This window comes from Ranitomeya imitator, chromosome 9, assembly GCF_032444005.1.
Source record: "Ranitomeya imitator isolate aRanImi1 chromosome 9, aRanImi1.pri, whole genome shotgun sequence".
In the NCBI taxonomy this organism is placed as follows: Eukaryota; Metazoa; Chordata; class Amphibia; order Anura; family Dendrobatidae; genus Ranitomeya; species Ranitomeya imitator.
In genome coordinates, this window is record NC_091290.1 from 53919738 (window position 1) to 53938531 (window position 18794).

Sequence of the window (18794 nt, forward strand, 5' to 3'; positions counted from 1 at the left end):
CTGTTGACTTAGAGACAGATACACCTACTTCACTGAGAGTGTTCTGGACTTCAGTTGATGTTGTGAACGGGTTCTTCTTCACCAAATTAAGTATACGGCGATCATCCACCACTGTTGTCATCCGTGGACACCCAGGCCTTTTTGAGTTCCCAAGCTCACCAGTCAATTCCTTTTTTTCTCAGAATGTACCCAACTGTTGATTTTGCTACTCCAAGCATGTCTGCTATCTCTCTGATGGATTTTTTCTTTTTTTTCAGCCTCAGGATGTTCTGCTTCACCTCAATTGAGAGTTCCTTTGACCGCATGTTGTCTGCTCACAGCAACAGCTTCCAAATGCAAAACCACACACCTGGAATCCACCCCTGACCTTTTAACTACTTCATTGATTACAGGTTAACGAGGGAGACGCCTTCAGAGTTAATTGCAGCCCTTAGAGTCCATTGTCCAATTACTTTTGGTCCCTTGAAAAAGAGGACGCTATGCATTACAGAGCTATGATTCCTAAACCCTTTCTCCGATTTGGATGCGGAAACTATCATATTGCAGCTGGGAGTGTGCACTTTCAGCCCATATTATATATATAATTGTATTTCTGAACATGTTTTTGTAAACAGCTAAAATAACAAAACTTGTGTCACTGTCCAAATATTTCTGGCTCTAACTGTATATACTACATGGGCTGTGTTAGATACCGCGTGGCTGCTATATACTACCTGGCCAGTGTTAGATACTATGTGGGCTGTGTTCTATACTGCGTGGGCTGCGTTATATACTACATGGCTGTGCTATATACTACGTGGGCTGTTCTATACTGCGTGCTATATACTACGTGGCCACTGTTAGATACTATGTGGGCTTTGCTATATATTACGTGGGCTGTGTTATATATTGCGTGGCCAGTGTTACATACTATGTGGGCTGTGTTATATACTGCGTGGCTGCTATATACTGTGTGGGCTGTGTTATATACTACGTGGGCAGTGTTATTTACTGTGTGGCCTATATTCACGCATCGGGTATTCTACAATATGTATGCATGTATATAGCAGCCACATGGTATATAACACAGGTCACGTAGTACTCCTATATACTTCGTGGCCTGTGCTATATACTATGTGGCTGCTATATACATATATACATACATATTCTAGAATACTCAATGCGTTAGAATCGGGCCACCATCTAGTGATAAGAATAATAGGCCTCAGTTACCACAACTGTCTACAAGGAAAACTGTTGCTCATAACAACCAATCACAACTCAGCTTCTTATAAACAGCTCTGGTGAAATGAAAGATGCTTAGTGATTGGTTGCTATGTGGAGTGGGCGTGGCTGATACACACACACATGCTTAGTGATTGGTTGCCGATACATACCTACACGCACGCACGCACGCACGCACGCACGCACACACACACACACACACACACACACACACACATACATTCATTTTTATATGTATAGATTGAGGACTATCTGGCACATTATACTATATGGAGGCTATTTAGGAGGCCATCATAAAGTGTGGGGATTACAGTGAAGGGGCCACCACAGTGTTGGGGCCATCAAGCAGTTTGGGGCTACTAAGGGGTCAGTATACTGTGTGGGGGTACATTAGAGTGAGGAGGAATCATGTTATTTATAAGAGAGCATCATACTGTGTATAGGGGAGCTGTACAGGGGGGAGAATCGGGACAAAATGTGGGCACTGTTTTCTAGGGCACTTGCACCCGGCATTACTATATTCTAGATCAGTGTTCCCCAAGTCCGGTCCTCAAGAGCCACCAACAGGCCATGATTTCAGGATTTCCTTAGTATCGCACAGGTGATAATTGCATGACCTTCACAGGCAATAATTCCGTCACCTGTGCAATACTAAGGACATCCTGAAAACATGACCTGTTGGTGGCTCTTGAGGACCGGAGTTGGGGAACATTGTTCTATATGATTGCTTTAGAATTTAGAGGGCACAGTGAACCACACAGCAGGTGCAGTAATAGGGACACATAAGGCAGCAGCATTGGGGTACCAGTAGGATGAGGAGTTTGTGCAGGTTGGGAATAGATGGTGACATGCTGAAAATATGAGACATGAAATGTGTCTTTGTTGTATTCTCTGCAGACGAGTCCTGGGTGGAAGAAGTTTTCATGTTGGTCTGGGCCAGATGCGAAAGACCGGAAAAGTGAACAACTCCATCAGAAAGAACATCAGCGGTGAGTCACCTGTGCTGTGATCTCTTATATGTTCTGCAGGGCTGGTATTTACCACTGGCCATATGTTGAACACTGGGGCCAGGACAGAGCCTTGCGGTACCCCACTTGAAACATTCTTTCAATCAGATGTACAACCATTTATTACCACTCTGTGAGTATGATCACTGAGGCAGTTATGAATCCACCTAACCATATCCTTGTCAATCCCATACATGGTCATTTTTTCAATAGGGATATTATGAGATACTTTATGAGATGCTTTGCTGAAATCGAGAAATACTATACCGCATTTCCCTGATCCACCCAGTCAGTGATTCCATCATTGAAGGAAATTAGATTAGTCTGGCATGACTTATTTGAAACAAACCCATGCTGGCACTGGTTAAAAACTGTATATTTGATGCTAGTGACACTCCTGGTTTTAGAACTGTTAAAAGACAATCAGAAACAAATAAAGTCTTTTAGTCCAGAGTGTGCTATAGATTAACATAGCAACTTTCAAAAATGCGTGATATGACACAAAGCTTCTGTCGTACATAAAAAGCTATTCTGAATATATCCCAAAAGGCATATTACCGTTGTGATCAGTTCATATATATACATTTATACTACTTAACATTGAAATTATAACCTCAAGAAGGAAAAGGAATCATGGAAATCACAGGGTGGATAGGCATGGTATTGAAATGGAAACCATGAAAAAAATTGAAACAGAATTTGCAAAATATCTATTTATTCGATATCAATTAAAAATGTCATGCACCGAAATCCCTGCACTTACAACCTTGGCTGCTATTACTGGCTGTGAGAGGAATGTAGTGCACGATTAAAAAAATGAGAATTGAAGGTTTATGAAGACTTCATAGGTAAAAGCAAATATGGCCTGTCCTTACCATAGCCCATGAGGAAAGTTTTCCTTTTTATTACTTTAACTAGTTTGTGACTGTGCTAAAAATAAGAAAATCAGCTGATACTTAGATTGGCAGAGCCGCTGATGGACTGCAGCACCAGACGTCAACACTGCAGCCTGCAAATGCTGAGCACAGAGGCAGCATTGGACATGGAGAAGATAAATAACAGATGATCTTATTATTTTTAGCACAACCATGTTAAATTAGAAAAAATAAAAGTATAAATGGAAAAAATCCTTTAACATGAGATTAAAGGGAATATGTCACCCCCTGGGAAGTTTTAACCTATTAATACGGGCATACAGGTGATAAAATGGTACAAAGTCATACCTGTATGCCTCTTATCAGCAGTATACTTATGGAGAAATCATCTTTTATTCTGTTATGGTAATGAGTTCTTCCAGGCTCCGGGGCATGCGATGCCTGGAAGAAAACTCTGCCTCCAGTCTGCATTATCATATCAGCCCCTTCCCGTCAGCGTCAATATACCCTGTGACCTGTAGTGGCGATCCCCGGAATCCCGCACCTGCACCCTTCAACAGCGCAATTATACATCACGTTTCCGCCTTTCTATGAGTATTGGATTCTTTGTTCTTCCGTTACTTCTTCTCCAGTAACCTTAGGCGTGCCCGGTGATAAGGTGCTCTCCCCACTCACCACTTAATGACTCGCCGGCGCCTGCCTGTGGTGGGGCTGTGATACTATGTGTAATTATGGAGACATCATGATGTGGGGGTGGCACTTTTGGGACCTCATGCTATGGGGGTACTATACTGTAATGGGGCCTTCCTGCTGTATGTGTGAGTTGAATGTGAGGTGAAATTGTGGGGGGAATTAACAAGGAGGATATCATCCCGTGTGTGGATAGGGGCATTTTTTGGGAGCATCATACTATGCATAGGGTATCACATGTGCATAATTACTTTGTAAATGCCAAAATACATGTCTTGAACCCAGTTTATAAAAGTTTTGAACTATGACCAGGCCTACTTTGCAAAATATTTTTAGGAGCAATGAGGGAGGGCCCATCTTTTCTATGGGTCCACTCCAGGTGATTTCTACATACATCCCTGCCTAGGGTGGTATAGAGAATGAATACCCTGTCACCCGCCCCGGGGTTCCCATATCCTGCTCAAATTTATATTCAGGAGTGTTATATTTGTGATAGTACGGGGCCTTGGTAGATTTGCGAGGCTGTGTTGGTTAATTGCAGCATGCACCATCACATTTCATGTATATGACCACCGGTCCTGCACCAGGTCCGCCTGTTTAGGCGGAGGTGGGCAAAGCTGATAAGAAAATGAGACAAGTTGCCAAACTGTTGCAAGACCCTGTGTTGTGCAACATTTTTGCAAATTATCAAAGTTCTTATGCCCGATTTCTGACACAGAAGATTTATTGAATTGGGCCCTAGGTTTACTCCTCAATGTAATAAATTAAAAACATTTTTATCAATTTTCTCGTTCTAATATTACAAGTTATGTAAAATAAAATGCTGTACATACAGTATATTAAAACATTTTATTAAAAAAATTTTATTTAAATTTTATTACAAAAAATACAAGATGCTGAAATTCTTATTGAAATACTGACTGGCTGCACATGATAAATGCATAAATACAGTGAAGATTGAATTACGTTTGCCTTTTTTTTTTCATAAAAACATAATACAAACATACATTAGATGGGGTTTCTTCATAATTTCTGGACGTGATCAGATTTCTTGCTCACTTCAAACATTTTAAATAATTTTATTTTTTAGAGAAAGAACCAATGCCTGATCCTTCTTCTGGAATGATGACAATACCAGATCCTTCATCTTGAGCGATTATGGCACCAGATCCTTCTTCTGGAGTGATTACAACACCAGATCCTTCATCTTGACCGATTATTGCACCAGATCCTTCTTCTGGAGTAATTACAACACCAGATCCTTCATCTTGAGCAATTATTGCACCAGATCCTTCTTCTGGAGTGATTACAACACCAGAGCCTTCATCTTGAGCGATTATTGCACCAGATCCTTCTTCTGGAGTGACTACAACACCAGATCCTTCATCTTGACCGATTATTGCACCAGATCCTTCTTCTGGAGTGATTACAACACCAGATCCTTCATCTTGACCGATTATTGCACCAGATCCTTCTTCTGGAGAGATTACAACACCAGATCCTTCATCTTGACTGATTATTGCACCAGATCCTTCTTCTGGAGTGATTACAACACCTGATCCTTCATCTTGACCAACTATTGCACCAGATCCTTCTTCTGGAGTGATTACAACACCAGATCCTTCATCTTGAGCGATTATTGCACCAGATCCTTCTTCTGGAGTGACTACAACACCAGATCCTTCATCTTGACCGATTATTGCACCAGATCCTTCTTCTGGAGTAATTACAACACCAGATCCTTCATCTTGACCAACTATTGCACCAGATCCTTCTTCTGGAGTGATTACAACACCAGATCCTTCATCTTGACCGATTATTGCACCAGATCCTTCTTCTGGAGTGATTACAACACCAGATCCTTCATCTTGACCGATTATTGCACCAGATCCTTCTTCTGGAGTGATTACAACACCAGATCCTTCATCTTTACCGATTATTGCACCAGATCCTTCTTCCGGAGTGATTACAACACCAGATCCTTCATCTTGACCGATTATTGCACCAGATCCTTCTTCTGGAGTGATTACAATACCAGATCCTTCATCTTGAGCGATTATGGCACCAGATCCTTCTTCTGGAGTGATGACAACACCAGATCCTTCATCTTGAGCGATTATTGTGCCAAATTCCTGTCCAGATCCTAATCCAGATCCTTCAAAAACTAAAAATATAAAAAAAGATCAATAGTTAGCAGCCATCAATTTCATAGTTAGGTACTAAACAGCACAAACAAAAGGACTACAAATAGGCAGATTAGTGTCTAAGAGCGTCTCTTGTGTGTTAAGGAAGACAATGTGCTGCAACTGCTTCATGTGGGAAGAATTAAGGCTATAAAACAGATCAATGGGGGAAATTTATGTAAATTATCGTAGTGAATTGATTTACAAGTCTGCAAAAATGTCACTAAATGCAATAAATGTATTAATGGTGCATACGACAATATGGTAGACTTGCAAGAAACCAGCCATTCTGTTCCTTATGTCATCTCATAGTATACATTCACAGATATATCTAAGCTTTGTTTTGTACTTTTCAACTTGTTTTATACAAGTTTTTATAGCTAAACACTTTTAGGACTCCATTCTTTGAGAGTTTGCTTAGCAAAGGGAGCAATACTAATAAGGCGATTCAAAGTTGCTAATGCCAAAATACTGCCGTAAAATTATTTAAAAAGTAATTTTTTGCACAATGCAGATTTGCGCAATTTTTTCTTTTACAATTTTTGATGTTTTCCTATCATCACATTTAGCAAAAGTACGACCGGTAAGCATTTTTGGTAAGGTGCAAAAAGAACACCAGAGGAGATGCACGAAATTCATTAAGTGACATGAGCCTTCTAATGTATTTGGCACATTGTACTCCAGCGAGCGTTTCATTGCGTACATGCGTTTTAATGAATTAGCCCATTTATATTCCACATAGTAGTTTGGGTCCCACTACACATTTTGCACCATTGCCCAGGAACTTCATACTATGGTACTACTATAGACCTCTGGTAATAATCACGACATCGCAGCAATAGATAATAAGCATTATTACTGCCCTGCAAGCAGAAGCATCCATAGCAATCAGAGGGCCCCATAGCAAAAGTTCTATCTGTTCTATCACACACAGATACACATACATACACTGGTCATAAATACATGCACATAGACATACACCATATCGACACACACATATACTGTACACACACAAATGCACACACATATACCATACATACACACAGATACACATACAAGTACTGTACATACACACATATACCGTACATACACACAGAGACACACACATATACCATGTATACACACACATACCATACATACACTTATACACCGTACATACCTACACACACACAGATACACATACATATACCGGTCATACATACATGCACAGACATATACCATATCTAAATATACACATATACTGTACACACAGATGCACACACATATACCATACATACACACAGATACACATACCGTACATACATACACACATACCGTACTGTTATGGCTGGCAATCAGGCAACACAGCGTGCAGTAATCAGCGCACATACAGAGATCTGGCAATAACCAAAAACAATAGGACGAGCTCTGAGACGTGGAATCTCTGTAGACTGCAGTACCTGATCTATCCTCACACAACTATAAGCAGCAGTGGATTGCGCCTATAACTACCTATGCAACTCGGCACTGCCTGAGGAGCTGACTAGCCTGAAGATAGAAATACAAGCCTGACTTACCTCAGAGAAATACCCCAAAGGAATAGGCAGCCCCCCACATATAATGACTGTTAGCAAGATGAAAAGACAAACGTAGGAATGAAATAGATTCAGCAAAGTGAGGCCCGATATTCTAGACAGAGCGAGGATAGCAAAGAGAACTATGCAGTCTACAAAAAACCCTAAAACGAAAACCACGCAAAGGGGCAAAAAGACCCACCGTGCCGAACTAACAGCACGGCGGTGCACCCCTTTGCTTCTCAGAGCTTCCAGCAAAAGTTAATAGCAAGCTGGACAGAAAAAACAGAAAACAAACTAGAAGCACTTATCTAGCAGAGCAGCAGGCCCAAGGAAAGATGCAGTAGCTCAGATCCAACACTGGAACATTGACAAGGAGCAAGGAAGACAGACTCAGGTGGAGCTAAATAGCAAGGCAGCCAACGAGCTCACCAAAACACCTGAGGGAGGAAGCCCAGAGACTGCAATACCACTTGTGACCACAGAAGTGAACTCAGCCACAGAATTCACAACAGTACCCCCCCCTTGAGGAGGGGTCACCGAACCCTCACCAGAACCCCCAGGCCGACCAGGATGAGCCACATGAAAGGCACGAACAAGATCTGGGGCATGGACATCAGAGGCAAAAACCCAGGAATTATCTTCCTGAGCATAACCCTTCCATTTGACCAGATACTGGAGTTTCCGTCTAGAGACACGAGAATCCAAAATCTTCTCCACAATATACTCCAATTCCCCCTCCACCAAAACAGGGGCAGGAGGCTCCACAGATGGAACCATAGGTGCCACGTATCTCCTCAACAACGACCTATGGAATACATTATGTATGGAAAAGGAGTCTGGGAGGGTCAGACGAAAAGACACCGGATTGAGAATCTCAGAAATCCTATACGGACCAATAAAACGAGGTTTAAATTTAGGAGAGGAAACCTTCATAGGAATATGACGAGAAGATAACCAAACCAGATCCCCAACACGAAGTCGGGGTCCCACACGGCGTCTGCGATTAGCGAAAAGCTGAGCCTTCTCCTGGGACAAGGTCAAATTGTCCACCACCTGAGTCCAGATCTGCTGCAACCTGTCCACCACAGAATCCACACCAGGACAGTCCGAAGACTCAACCTGTCCTGAAGAGAAACGAGGATGGAACCCAGAATTGCAGAAAAATGGAGAGACCAAGGTAGCCGAGCTGGCCCGATTATTAAGGGCGAACTCAGCCAACGGCAAAAATGACACCCAATCATCCTGGTCAGCGGAAACAAAACATCTCAGATATGTTTCCAAGGTCTGATTGGTTCGTTCGGTCTGGCCATTAGTCTGAGGATGGAAGGCCGAGGAGAAAGATAGGTCAATGCCCATCCTACCACAAAAGGCTCGCCAGAACCTCGAGACAAACTGGGAACCTCTGTCAGAAACAATGTCAGGAATGCCATGTAAACGAACCACATGCTGGAAGAACAAAGGCACCAAATCAGAGGAGGAAGGCAATTTAACCAAGGGCACCAGATGGACCATTTTAGAAAAGCGATCACAGACCACCCAAATGACCGACATTTTTTGAGAAACGGGAAGGTCAGAAATGAAATCCATCGAAATATGTGTCCAAGGCCTCTTCGGGACCGGCAAGGGCAAAAGCAACCCACTGGCACGTGAACAGCAGGGCTTAGCCCTAGCACAAATTCCACAGGACTGCACAAAAGCACGCACATCCCGTGACAGAGATGGCCACCAGAAGGATCTAGCAACCAACTCCCTGGTACCAAAGATTCCTGGATGACCGGCCAGCACCGAACAATGAAGTTCAGAGATAACTTTACCAGTCCACCTATCAGGGACGAACAGTTTCTCGGCCGGACAACGATCAGGTTTATTAGCCTGAAATTTCTGCAACACTCTCCGCAAATCAGGGGAGATGGCAGACACAATGACTCCTTCCTTGAGGATACTCGCCGGCTCAGATAACCCCGGAGAGTCGGGCACAAAACTCCTAGACAGAGCATCCGCCTTCACATTTTTAGAGCCCGGAAGGTACGAAATCACAAAATCAAAACGAGCAAAAAATAACGACCAACGGGCCTGTCTAGGATTCAAGCGCTTGGCAGACTCAAGATAAGTAAGGTTCTTATGATCAGTCAAAACCACCACGCGATGCTTAGCACCCTCAAGCCAATGACGCCACTCCTCGAATGCCCACTTCATGGCCAGCAACTCTCGGTTGCCCACATCATAATTACGCTCAGCAGCAGAAAATTTCCTGGAAAAGAAAGCACATGGTTTGAACACTGAGCAACCAGAACCTCTCTGTGACAAAACCGCCCCTGCACCAATCTCAGAAGCATCAACCTCGACCTGGAACGGAAGAGAAACATCGGTTGACACAACACAGGGGCACAGCAAAAACGACGCTTCAACTCCTGAAAAGCTTCCACGGCAGCAGAAGACCAATTAACCAAATCAGCACCCTTCTTGGTCAAATCGGTCAATGGTCTGGCAATGCTAGAAAAATTACAGATGAAGCGACGATAAAAATTAGCAAAGCCCAGGAATTTCTGCAGACTTTTTAGAGATGTCGGCTGAGTCCAATCCTGGATGGCCTGAACCTTAACCGGATCCATCTCGATAGTAGAAGGGGAAAAGATGAACCCCAAAAATGAAACTTTCTGCACACCGAAGAGACACTTTGATCCCTTCACGAACAAGGAATTAGCACGCAGTACCTGGAAAACCATTCTGACTTGCTTCACATGAGACTCCCAATCATCTGAGAAGATCAAAATGTCATCCAAGTAAACAATCAAGAATTTATCCAGATACTCACGGAAAATGTCATGCATAAAAGACTGAAAAACAGATGGAGCATTGGCAAGTCCGAACGGCATCACCAGATACTCAAAATGACCCTCGGGCGTATTAAATGCCGTTTTCCATTCATCTCCCTGCCTGATTCTCACCAGATTATACGCACCACGAAGATCAATCTTAGTAAACCAACTAGCCCCCTTAATCCGAGCAAACAAGTCAGAAATCAATGGCAAGGGATACTGAAACTTAACAGTGATCTTATTAAGAAGGCGGTAATCAATACACGGTCTTAGCGAACCATCCTTCTTGGCTACAAAAAAGAACCCTGCTCCCAATGGTGACGACGATGGGCGAATATGTCCCTTCTCCAGGGACTCCTTCACATAACTGCGCATAGCGGTGTGTTCAGGTACGGACAAATTAAATAAACGACCCTTAGGGAATTTACTACCAGGAATCAAATCGATAGCACAATCACAATTCCTATGCGGAGGTAGGGCATCAGACTTGGACTCTTCAAATACATCCTGAAAGTCCGACAAGAACTCTGGGATGTCAGAAGGAATGGATGACGAAATAGACAAAAATGGAACATCACCATGTACTCCCTGACAACCCCAGCTGGTTACCGACATAGAGTTCCAATCCAATACTGGATTATGGGTTTGTAGCCATGGCAACCCCAACACGACCACATCATGCAAATTATGCAGTACCAGAAAGCGAATAACTTCCTGATGTGCAGGAGCCATGCACATGGTCAGCTGGGCCCAGTACTGAGGCTTATTCTTGGCCAAAGGTGTAGCATCAATTCCTCTCAACGGAATAGGACACCGCAAAGGCTCCAAGAAAAATCCACAACGTTTAGCATAATCCAAATCCATCAGATTCAGGGCAGCGCCTGAATCCACAAACGCCATGACAGAATACGATGACAAAGAGCACATTAAGGTAATGGACAAAAGGAATTTGGACTGTACAGTACCAATAACGGCAGAGCTATCGAACCGCCTAGTGCGTTTAGGACAATTAGAAATAGCATGAGTAGAATCACCACAATAGAAACACAGTCTGTTCAGACGTCTGTGTTCTTGCCGTTCTACTTTAGTCATAGTCCTGTCGCACTGCATAGGCTCAGGTTTACTCTCAGACAATACCGCCAGATGGTGCACAGATTTACGCTCGCGCAAGCGACGACCGATCTGAATGGCCAAGGACATAGACTCATTCAAACCAGCAGGCATAGGAAATCCCACCATTACATCCTTAAGAGCTTCAGAGAGACCCTTTCTGAACAAAGCCGCTAGTGCAGATTCATTCCACAGAGTGAGTACTGACCACTTTCTAAATTTCTGACAATATACTTCTACATCATCCTGACCCTGGCATAAAGCCAGCAGATTTTTCTCAGCCTGATCCACTGAATTAGGCTCATCGTAAAGCAATCCCAGCGCCTGGAAAAATGCATCAACATTACTCAATGCAGAATCTCCTGGTGCAAGAGAAAACGCCCAGTCCTGTGGGTCGCCGCGCAAAAAAGAAATAATAATCAAAACCTGTTGAATAGGATTACCAGAAGAATGAGGTTTCAAGGCCAAAAATAGCTTACAATTATTTCTGAAGCTCAGGAACTTAGTTCTGTCACCAAAAAACAAATCAGGAATCGGAATTCTTGGTTCTAGCATCGATTTCTGATCAATAGTATCTTGAATCTTTTGTACATTTACAACGAGATTATCCATTGAGGAGCACAGAGCCTGAATATCCATGTCCACAGCTGTGTCCTGAAGCACTCTAATGTCTAGGGGAAAAAAAAGACTGAAGACAGAGCTAAGAAAAAAAAATGATGTCAGGATTTCTTTTTTCCCTCTATTGGAAATCATTGGTGTGGCTCCTTGTACTGTTATGGCTGGCAATCAGGCAACACAGCGTGCAGTAATCAGCGCACATACAGAGATCTGGCAATAACCAAAAACAATAGGACGAGCTCTGAGACGTGGAATCTCTGTAGACTGCAGTACCTGATCTATCCTCACACAACTATAAGCAGCAGTGGATTGCGCCTATAACTACCTATGCAACTCGGCACTGCCTGAGGAGCTGACTAGCCTGAAGATAGAAATACAAGCCTGACTTACCTCAGAGAAATACCCCAAAGGAATAGGCAGCCCCCCACATATAATGACTGTTAGCAAGATGAAAAGACAAACGTAGGAATGAAATAGATTCAGCAAAGTGAGGCCCGATATTCTAGACAGAGCGAGGATAGCAAAGAGAACTATGCAGTCTACAAAAAACCCTAAAACGAAAACCACGCAAAGGGGCAAAAAGACCCACCGTGCCGAACTAACAGCACGGCGGTGCACCCCTTTGCTTCTCAGAGCTTCCAGCAAAAGTTAATAGCAAGCTGGACAGAAAAAACAGAAAACAAACTAGAAGCACTTATCTAGCAGAGCAGCAGGCCCAAGGAAAGATGCAGTAGCTCAGATCCAACACTGGAACATTGACAAGGAGCAAGGAAGACAGACTCAGGTGGAGCTAAATAGCAAGGCAGCCAACGAGCTCACCAAAACACCTGAGGGAGGAAGCCCAGAGACTGCAATACCACTTGTGACCACAGAAGTGAACTCAGCCACAGAATTCACAACACCGTACATACACACAGATACACACACATATACCATGCATACACACATAAAATGTACATACACCATACATACTTATATACGCCTATAGTATACACATACCGTACACACATATAGATACGCATATACACAGATGTACAGACACATACATACACATAGATAGACACACAGATACACATACTGTATGCATATACTGTACATACATACACTTAGATACACACATATGCAGTACATATACACACAGATACACGTATACATACACACACATCAATACACACACATACAAACACAGATGTACACACATACATACTTATATATGCAAATAGTATACAAATACCGTACACACATATACATAGATGTACAGACACATAGATACACACACATAGATACACACACATACAGTAGTTAGACACACAAATACACATAATGTATGTATATACTGTACATACATACACACACTTAGATACACATTTATAAATTCAATAGAAACAGAAATACACATATACAGAACATACACACACATCCATATACACAACAAACATACAGATGTACACCCACATACATAGATACACACATATACATATACTGTACATACATACACATACATAGATACACACAGATGTACACACACATACATAAATACACATATATACATACACAAAGATAAACACATACATATACTGTACATACATACATACAAAGACATAGACAGACACGCATACATACACTGTACATACACACATATTCATACATCTATATACACATACTAATTTATGGCCTCAGGTGTTCAGATGAGCCATGGAGGAGGTCGGCCACATAGTTCTGAGGTCAGCTGGAGAGGGCTGCAGAACCCACTGTGGGGGATGGGGACATAGCAGAGAGAAATGAGTCCCCTGCTGCTGCCCTGCAGTGTGGCTCCCCCCCTGACCTCTTCTCTGTGAGATGCTGCTTGAATGTAACAGTGGATGGAGCAGAATACACAATGTAAGTCCTTCTCTTCCTCCACTGTTGTCCCCAGTGTGCTGTGTGGCCCGGGCCCCCGAACAGGTCAGTACTCACTATTGGGGTGCGCCATGCAGGATGACAGAGACAGTGTGCGCCCTCAGTCTGGTGGAGAAAGCGTTCATTGGCCAGCATCTCTCCCTGTATGACACCCCCCCTTTTGAACTCCTGCACTCTGTGTGCCACTCTTTCCCTGGCTCTGGGTATACACACGATTATGGGAGGGAGTGAGAGGGGCCAGATGCTGCATGACGTAATCTTGACTCAGTGTCCCCATAGCAGCTACCTGCAGGGCCCCCCCTCTACCTTCGGGCTCCAGTGCAGTTGCAGTGGCGGTATGTCTACCTCTGATCTACAGTATATGGAGGGGGTACAATCACAGATATGTTTTCTCTATGAAGACTCATTATCAAAAAAATCTTAATCTATTGGTGTCCTTGAATGTTACAATAAAAATACATTAACCCCTTTTCAACATTGGGCGCATTAGTATATATACAGCTGACAAGTGCCCGCAACAGCCGTGGGTGGAATCATGATCCACCCACGGCTGTTAACTAGTTAAATGCCACTGTCAATTTCTGATAGCAGCATTTAGCGCATGCTTCCGGCAAGTGCACCAAAAATCACACCCATAGGTGACTCAGTCATGTGATCGTCGGTCACCGATGGGTTGGCATGACAACCAGAGGTGTCCAGCAGACCTCTATGGTTGTCACTGCCGGTGGTCGGCGCTCATAGCGAGTGAACATGTCTGCTACATACAGGCCATTTGATGATCTTATTATTGAAGCTTCCAGTCTCCCATGGAGATTATTGAAGCATGCCAAAAGTTAAAAAAATTGTTTAAAAATATAAAAAAAACAAAAAAAATAAAAGTTCAAATCACCCCCCTTTTCGTCCCATTCAAAATAAAACAATAAAAAAATCAAACATGCACATATTTGGTATCGCTGCACTCAGAATCACCTGATCTATTAATAAAAAAATTAATCTGATTGCATAACAAAAAAAAATGTGAAATTGCCAGAATTACATTTTTTTTGTTTCCACAACATTTATTAAAATGCAGTAATGGACAATCAAAACATTATATCTGCTCAAAATGGTATCATTAAAAATGTAAGCTTGGCACACAAAAAAAAACCCTCACCCAACCTGAGCTCATGAAAAAATGGAGATGCTACGGGTATCGGAAAATAGCACAATATTTGGTTTTTTTTTAACAAATTTTGAAATATTTTTTCACCACTTAAATAAAAAAGAACCTAGACATGTTTGGTGTCCGTGAACTCACAATGACCCGGAGAATCATAATGGCAGCTCAGTTTTAGCATTTAATGAGCATGGTAAAAAAAACAACTGTGGGATTGCACTTTTTTTGCAATTTCTCTGCACTTGAAATTTTTTCCTGTTTTCCAGTGCATGATTACAACCAATGGTGTCGTTCAAAAGTACAACTCGTCCTGGAAAAAACAAGCCCTCACTTGGCCATTTTGACCAAAAATAAAAAAGTTATGGCTCTGGGAAGAAGGGGAGCAAAAAAACGAAAGCGCAAGAACGGAAAATGGTCCGGGGGTTAAGGGGTTAAATGTCTGGGTTTTTTCTTCTATTCATCCTTGGACCTTAGCTTTGCCATTTATTTAAGCTGCATTCAGGCAATGCAGTCAAAGCTAAAAATCAAGACTCTCGGCAGCACATCATCCTATATAAAAAGGATGTGTGCTGCAGAGAACAATGATATTCTATCCACGCAGAACAATTGGTATAACGATCATCCAGTGTGCATGAAAGCGCGGTCAGACCGTCTAAAACAGGCTATTAAATGGCCACTGATCGAAAGCTGATCAACAGTCGTTCAGTGGCCATGGACTGGCTAGTGTAAATGCACCATTATAAGTCAGGTCAGGCGATACATATAATGGAACGTGATTATTTGATTGTATAATTTGATTGCATTGATGCTGGATTTCTATTCTTACAGGATTACACCACTAGAGCATATAATACTATGATATAAATATTACATCTACTAAGAAGCTGTAAGACAAGAGGATAGATACACATAATGGAGCTGGACTTACCAGGAGCGGACAATATGCGGGTCACGCAGCAGAGGAGGAGAAGGTAAGTGGCCTGCATCGTGGTCCTGCTGCTGTATGACTACAGGTAAGAAGTGAGGAGCAGATGGAAGAGGCCTCTTTATATAGGACGGTGACACTACATTTGGGGGAGGGGTCAGTGATTGGTAATAGCTCCGCCCTCCTGTACAAACACAATGTTATCACATTCTGACGTAAATGACAATAATGGTTACATAGTAACATCGGATCTGGGATTTACTCTTCATATTACACATCGTCATAGATTATTATTTATATAGTACAGTAATTTATATTATTTATATTGTTGGTGACTTTTGTAGGTTTCTTAGGTTAGAGAGATGTATTGTGTAGCGCCAGCAATGTAATGATCTGTATAATGTTAGGATTATAATAAATATGGGTTAGGCTAAAAAGCACCAGGGCTCGTGAACATTACAGTATAACGCCCATTGAAATCCAGTCCTGAATCTTATGCCTCATTCCTATATACCACAAAACAAGAGCCCCAGTAATTACAATAGATTTTACAAATACTGCTGTTCTTTTCATCTGTACAACTGAATCAATGCCGAAACGTCTTTATTAAAAACCAATAATCTAAGACAGCGACAGTCAGTAATCTCTAAAAACACCACATTGCAAACCGTGGGACTTTAGTAGTACTTGTAATTGTAACCTATAGAGAATGTGTACCATCCTAGTAAATTATAGGTACATAAAATCATATGGCATGTGCAACATGACCCTAGAGCAAGTACTAGATGAGATCTCAAAAGAATGTAATGGTGAAAAGTCTACTATAGAACGATGAATCACCACATCTAAGCAAACACCCACCAAACACCATTAGCGCCATGTGCTGACACATTGTCCTTTACCCCAACGCGCGTTTCATACCCTGCTTCATCAGGGGAATCAGTGTTCTACTCTAGTTTATGTACGGAAAAGAAGCCATGTTATAAAGATTAAGGAGGACCATCGAATATTGATTGCTGCATGGTTGTTGATTAATTTTTCAAGAGGGTGGTTTGGTGTTCGGCATATTGTGGGGTTTGATTATCCTGGATATGGACTTTGGCATTATTCATGAGACCATTTGCTTATGTTGTAACATGGCAATACTAGAATTTTAAATAAATGCCTTACAATGCACTTAAGGTAACGTTCACATTTGCGTTGTTGGGCACAGCGTCGTCGACGCAACCAACAACGCAATACACAACGTTGCGTTTTTTGACGCATGCGTTGTCATAAAGTACCAATGTTCCTGAGTTTTGGCGCACGGAAAACGCTACAAGTAGCATCCTCTGCGCCCTGTCTGGTGCGTCAAACTGACGCATGTGTTGTAAAACGCAATACAACGCATACCGGCGCATGTCCATGCGCCCCCCCATGTTAAAGATAGGGGCGCATGACGCATGCGTCGGTATGCGTCGACGACGCTGCGCCCAACAGCGCAAATGTGAACGTAGCCTTAGATGGATACCACATATTAGAGCTGTAAGGAGTTTTACTATACAAATGTTTTTTTAACCCCTTACCGACATATGACATACAGTTATATCATATGCCGGCTTCCTGACATTGATGGAACTGAGCAAGCATCTTTCGCAGCAGATGATATTCAGCCATCATCTGCCCTTAACAGCCGAACATGGAGCAGAAATCCACCCGCAGCCTTTTACCAATCAAACTGTGACAGCAGCATTTAAAGAACGCCGTCAGGGAACATGCCATTCCATGCAACCATTGGCGATCGTGGGTTGCAAATGAGTTGCCACAGCAGCCGGGGGCCTGCTGAAGACCCCTGTGCTGGTCACAATGGTACTCATGAAAGCTTGTGTCTAGCTGCTGTTCATAGAAAACCATGATTTTTGATAGGAATACTGTGGTATTTCTGTATATGGCACAAGCAATCAGATGAATGCAGGTTCAAGTCACCTAAGGAGACTAAGGCTACGTTCACATTTGCGTTGTGCGATGTTGCGTCGGCGACGCAACGCACAACGCAAACAAAAATGCACAAAAACGCACGCTAAAACGCATAGTTTTGCGACGCATGCGTCCTTTTTTGCCGAATTTTGGACGCAAAAAAAATGCATCTTGCTGCGTCCTCTGCGCCCTAACGCTTGCGGCAAAAAAACCGCATGCATCGCAAAACGCATGCAAACACATGTCCATGCGCCCCCATGTTAAATATAGGGGCGCATGCGTCGCAGCGGCTGTGCCCGACGCAGCCCGGCAGAATGCAAATGTGAACGTAGCCTAACAAGTACAGTGAAAATAAAAAAAAACTTTTCTAAAAAATGTTAAATATTTAAATATCTCTATATATATACATATATACATACATGTATGTGTATGCGGAAATGTTCAAATCACCCCGTTAAAAATAAAGAAATAAAAGTACACATTTTTGGTATGATTACATTTATAAAAGTCTGATCAATCAAAATCTAAAACTAATTAACCAGATCTTACTGAAAAAAAAGTAAATTCCAGAATTACATTTTTTTAAGTGCTGCAATATTTAAAAAAAAAGCAATAAGACACAGTATGATCAAAACAAATCTATGCAGAATGATATCAATAAAACAATCTCATGGCTCAAAAAATAAGCCCTCACACAGCCCCATTGAGCAAAAATTGAAAACGTTATGGGCGTCGGAAAATGGCCACACGGCAAATTTAACTTTTTTTTTTTTTTT

General features: G+C 42.3%; 1 protein-coding gene across 1 annotated transcript in view; it reads right to left on the reverse strand.

Annotated features, from left to right (window-relative positions):
- Positions 1-4875: 4875 nt before the first annotated feature.
- The window catches only part of LOC138648615 (putative per-hexamer repeat protein 5), a 65919-nt gene continuing 52000 nt past the window's right edge, over positions 4876-18794 (reverse strand). Inside the window, exon 3 of the mRNA XM_069738403.1 lies at positions 4876-5960. Coding sequence (XP_069594504.1) covers positions 4876-5960 — 1085 coding nt within the window. The remainder of the gene's footprint in view (positions 5961-18794) is intronic.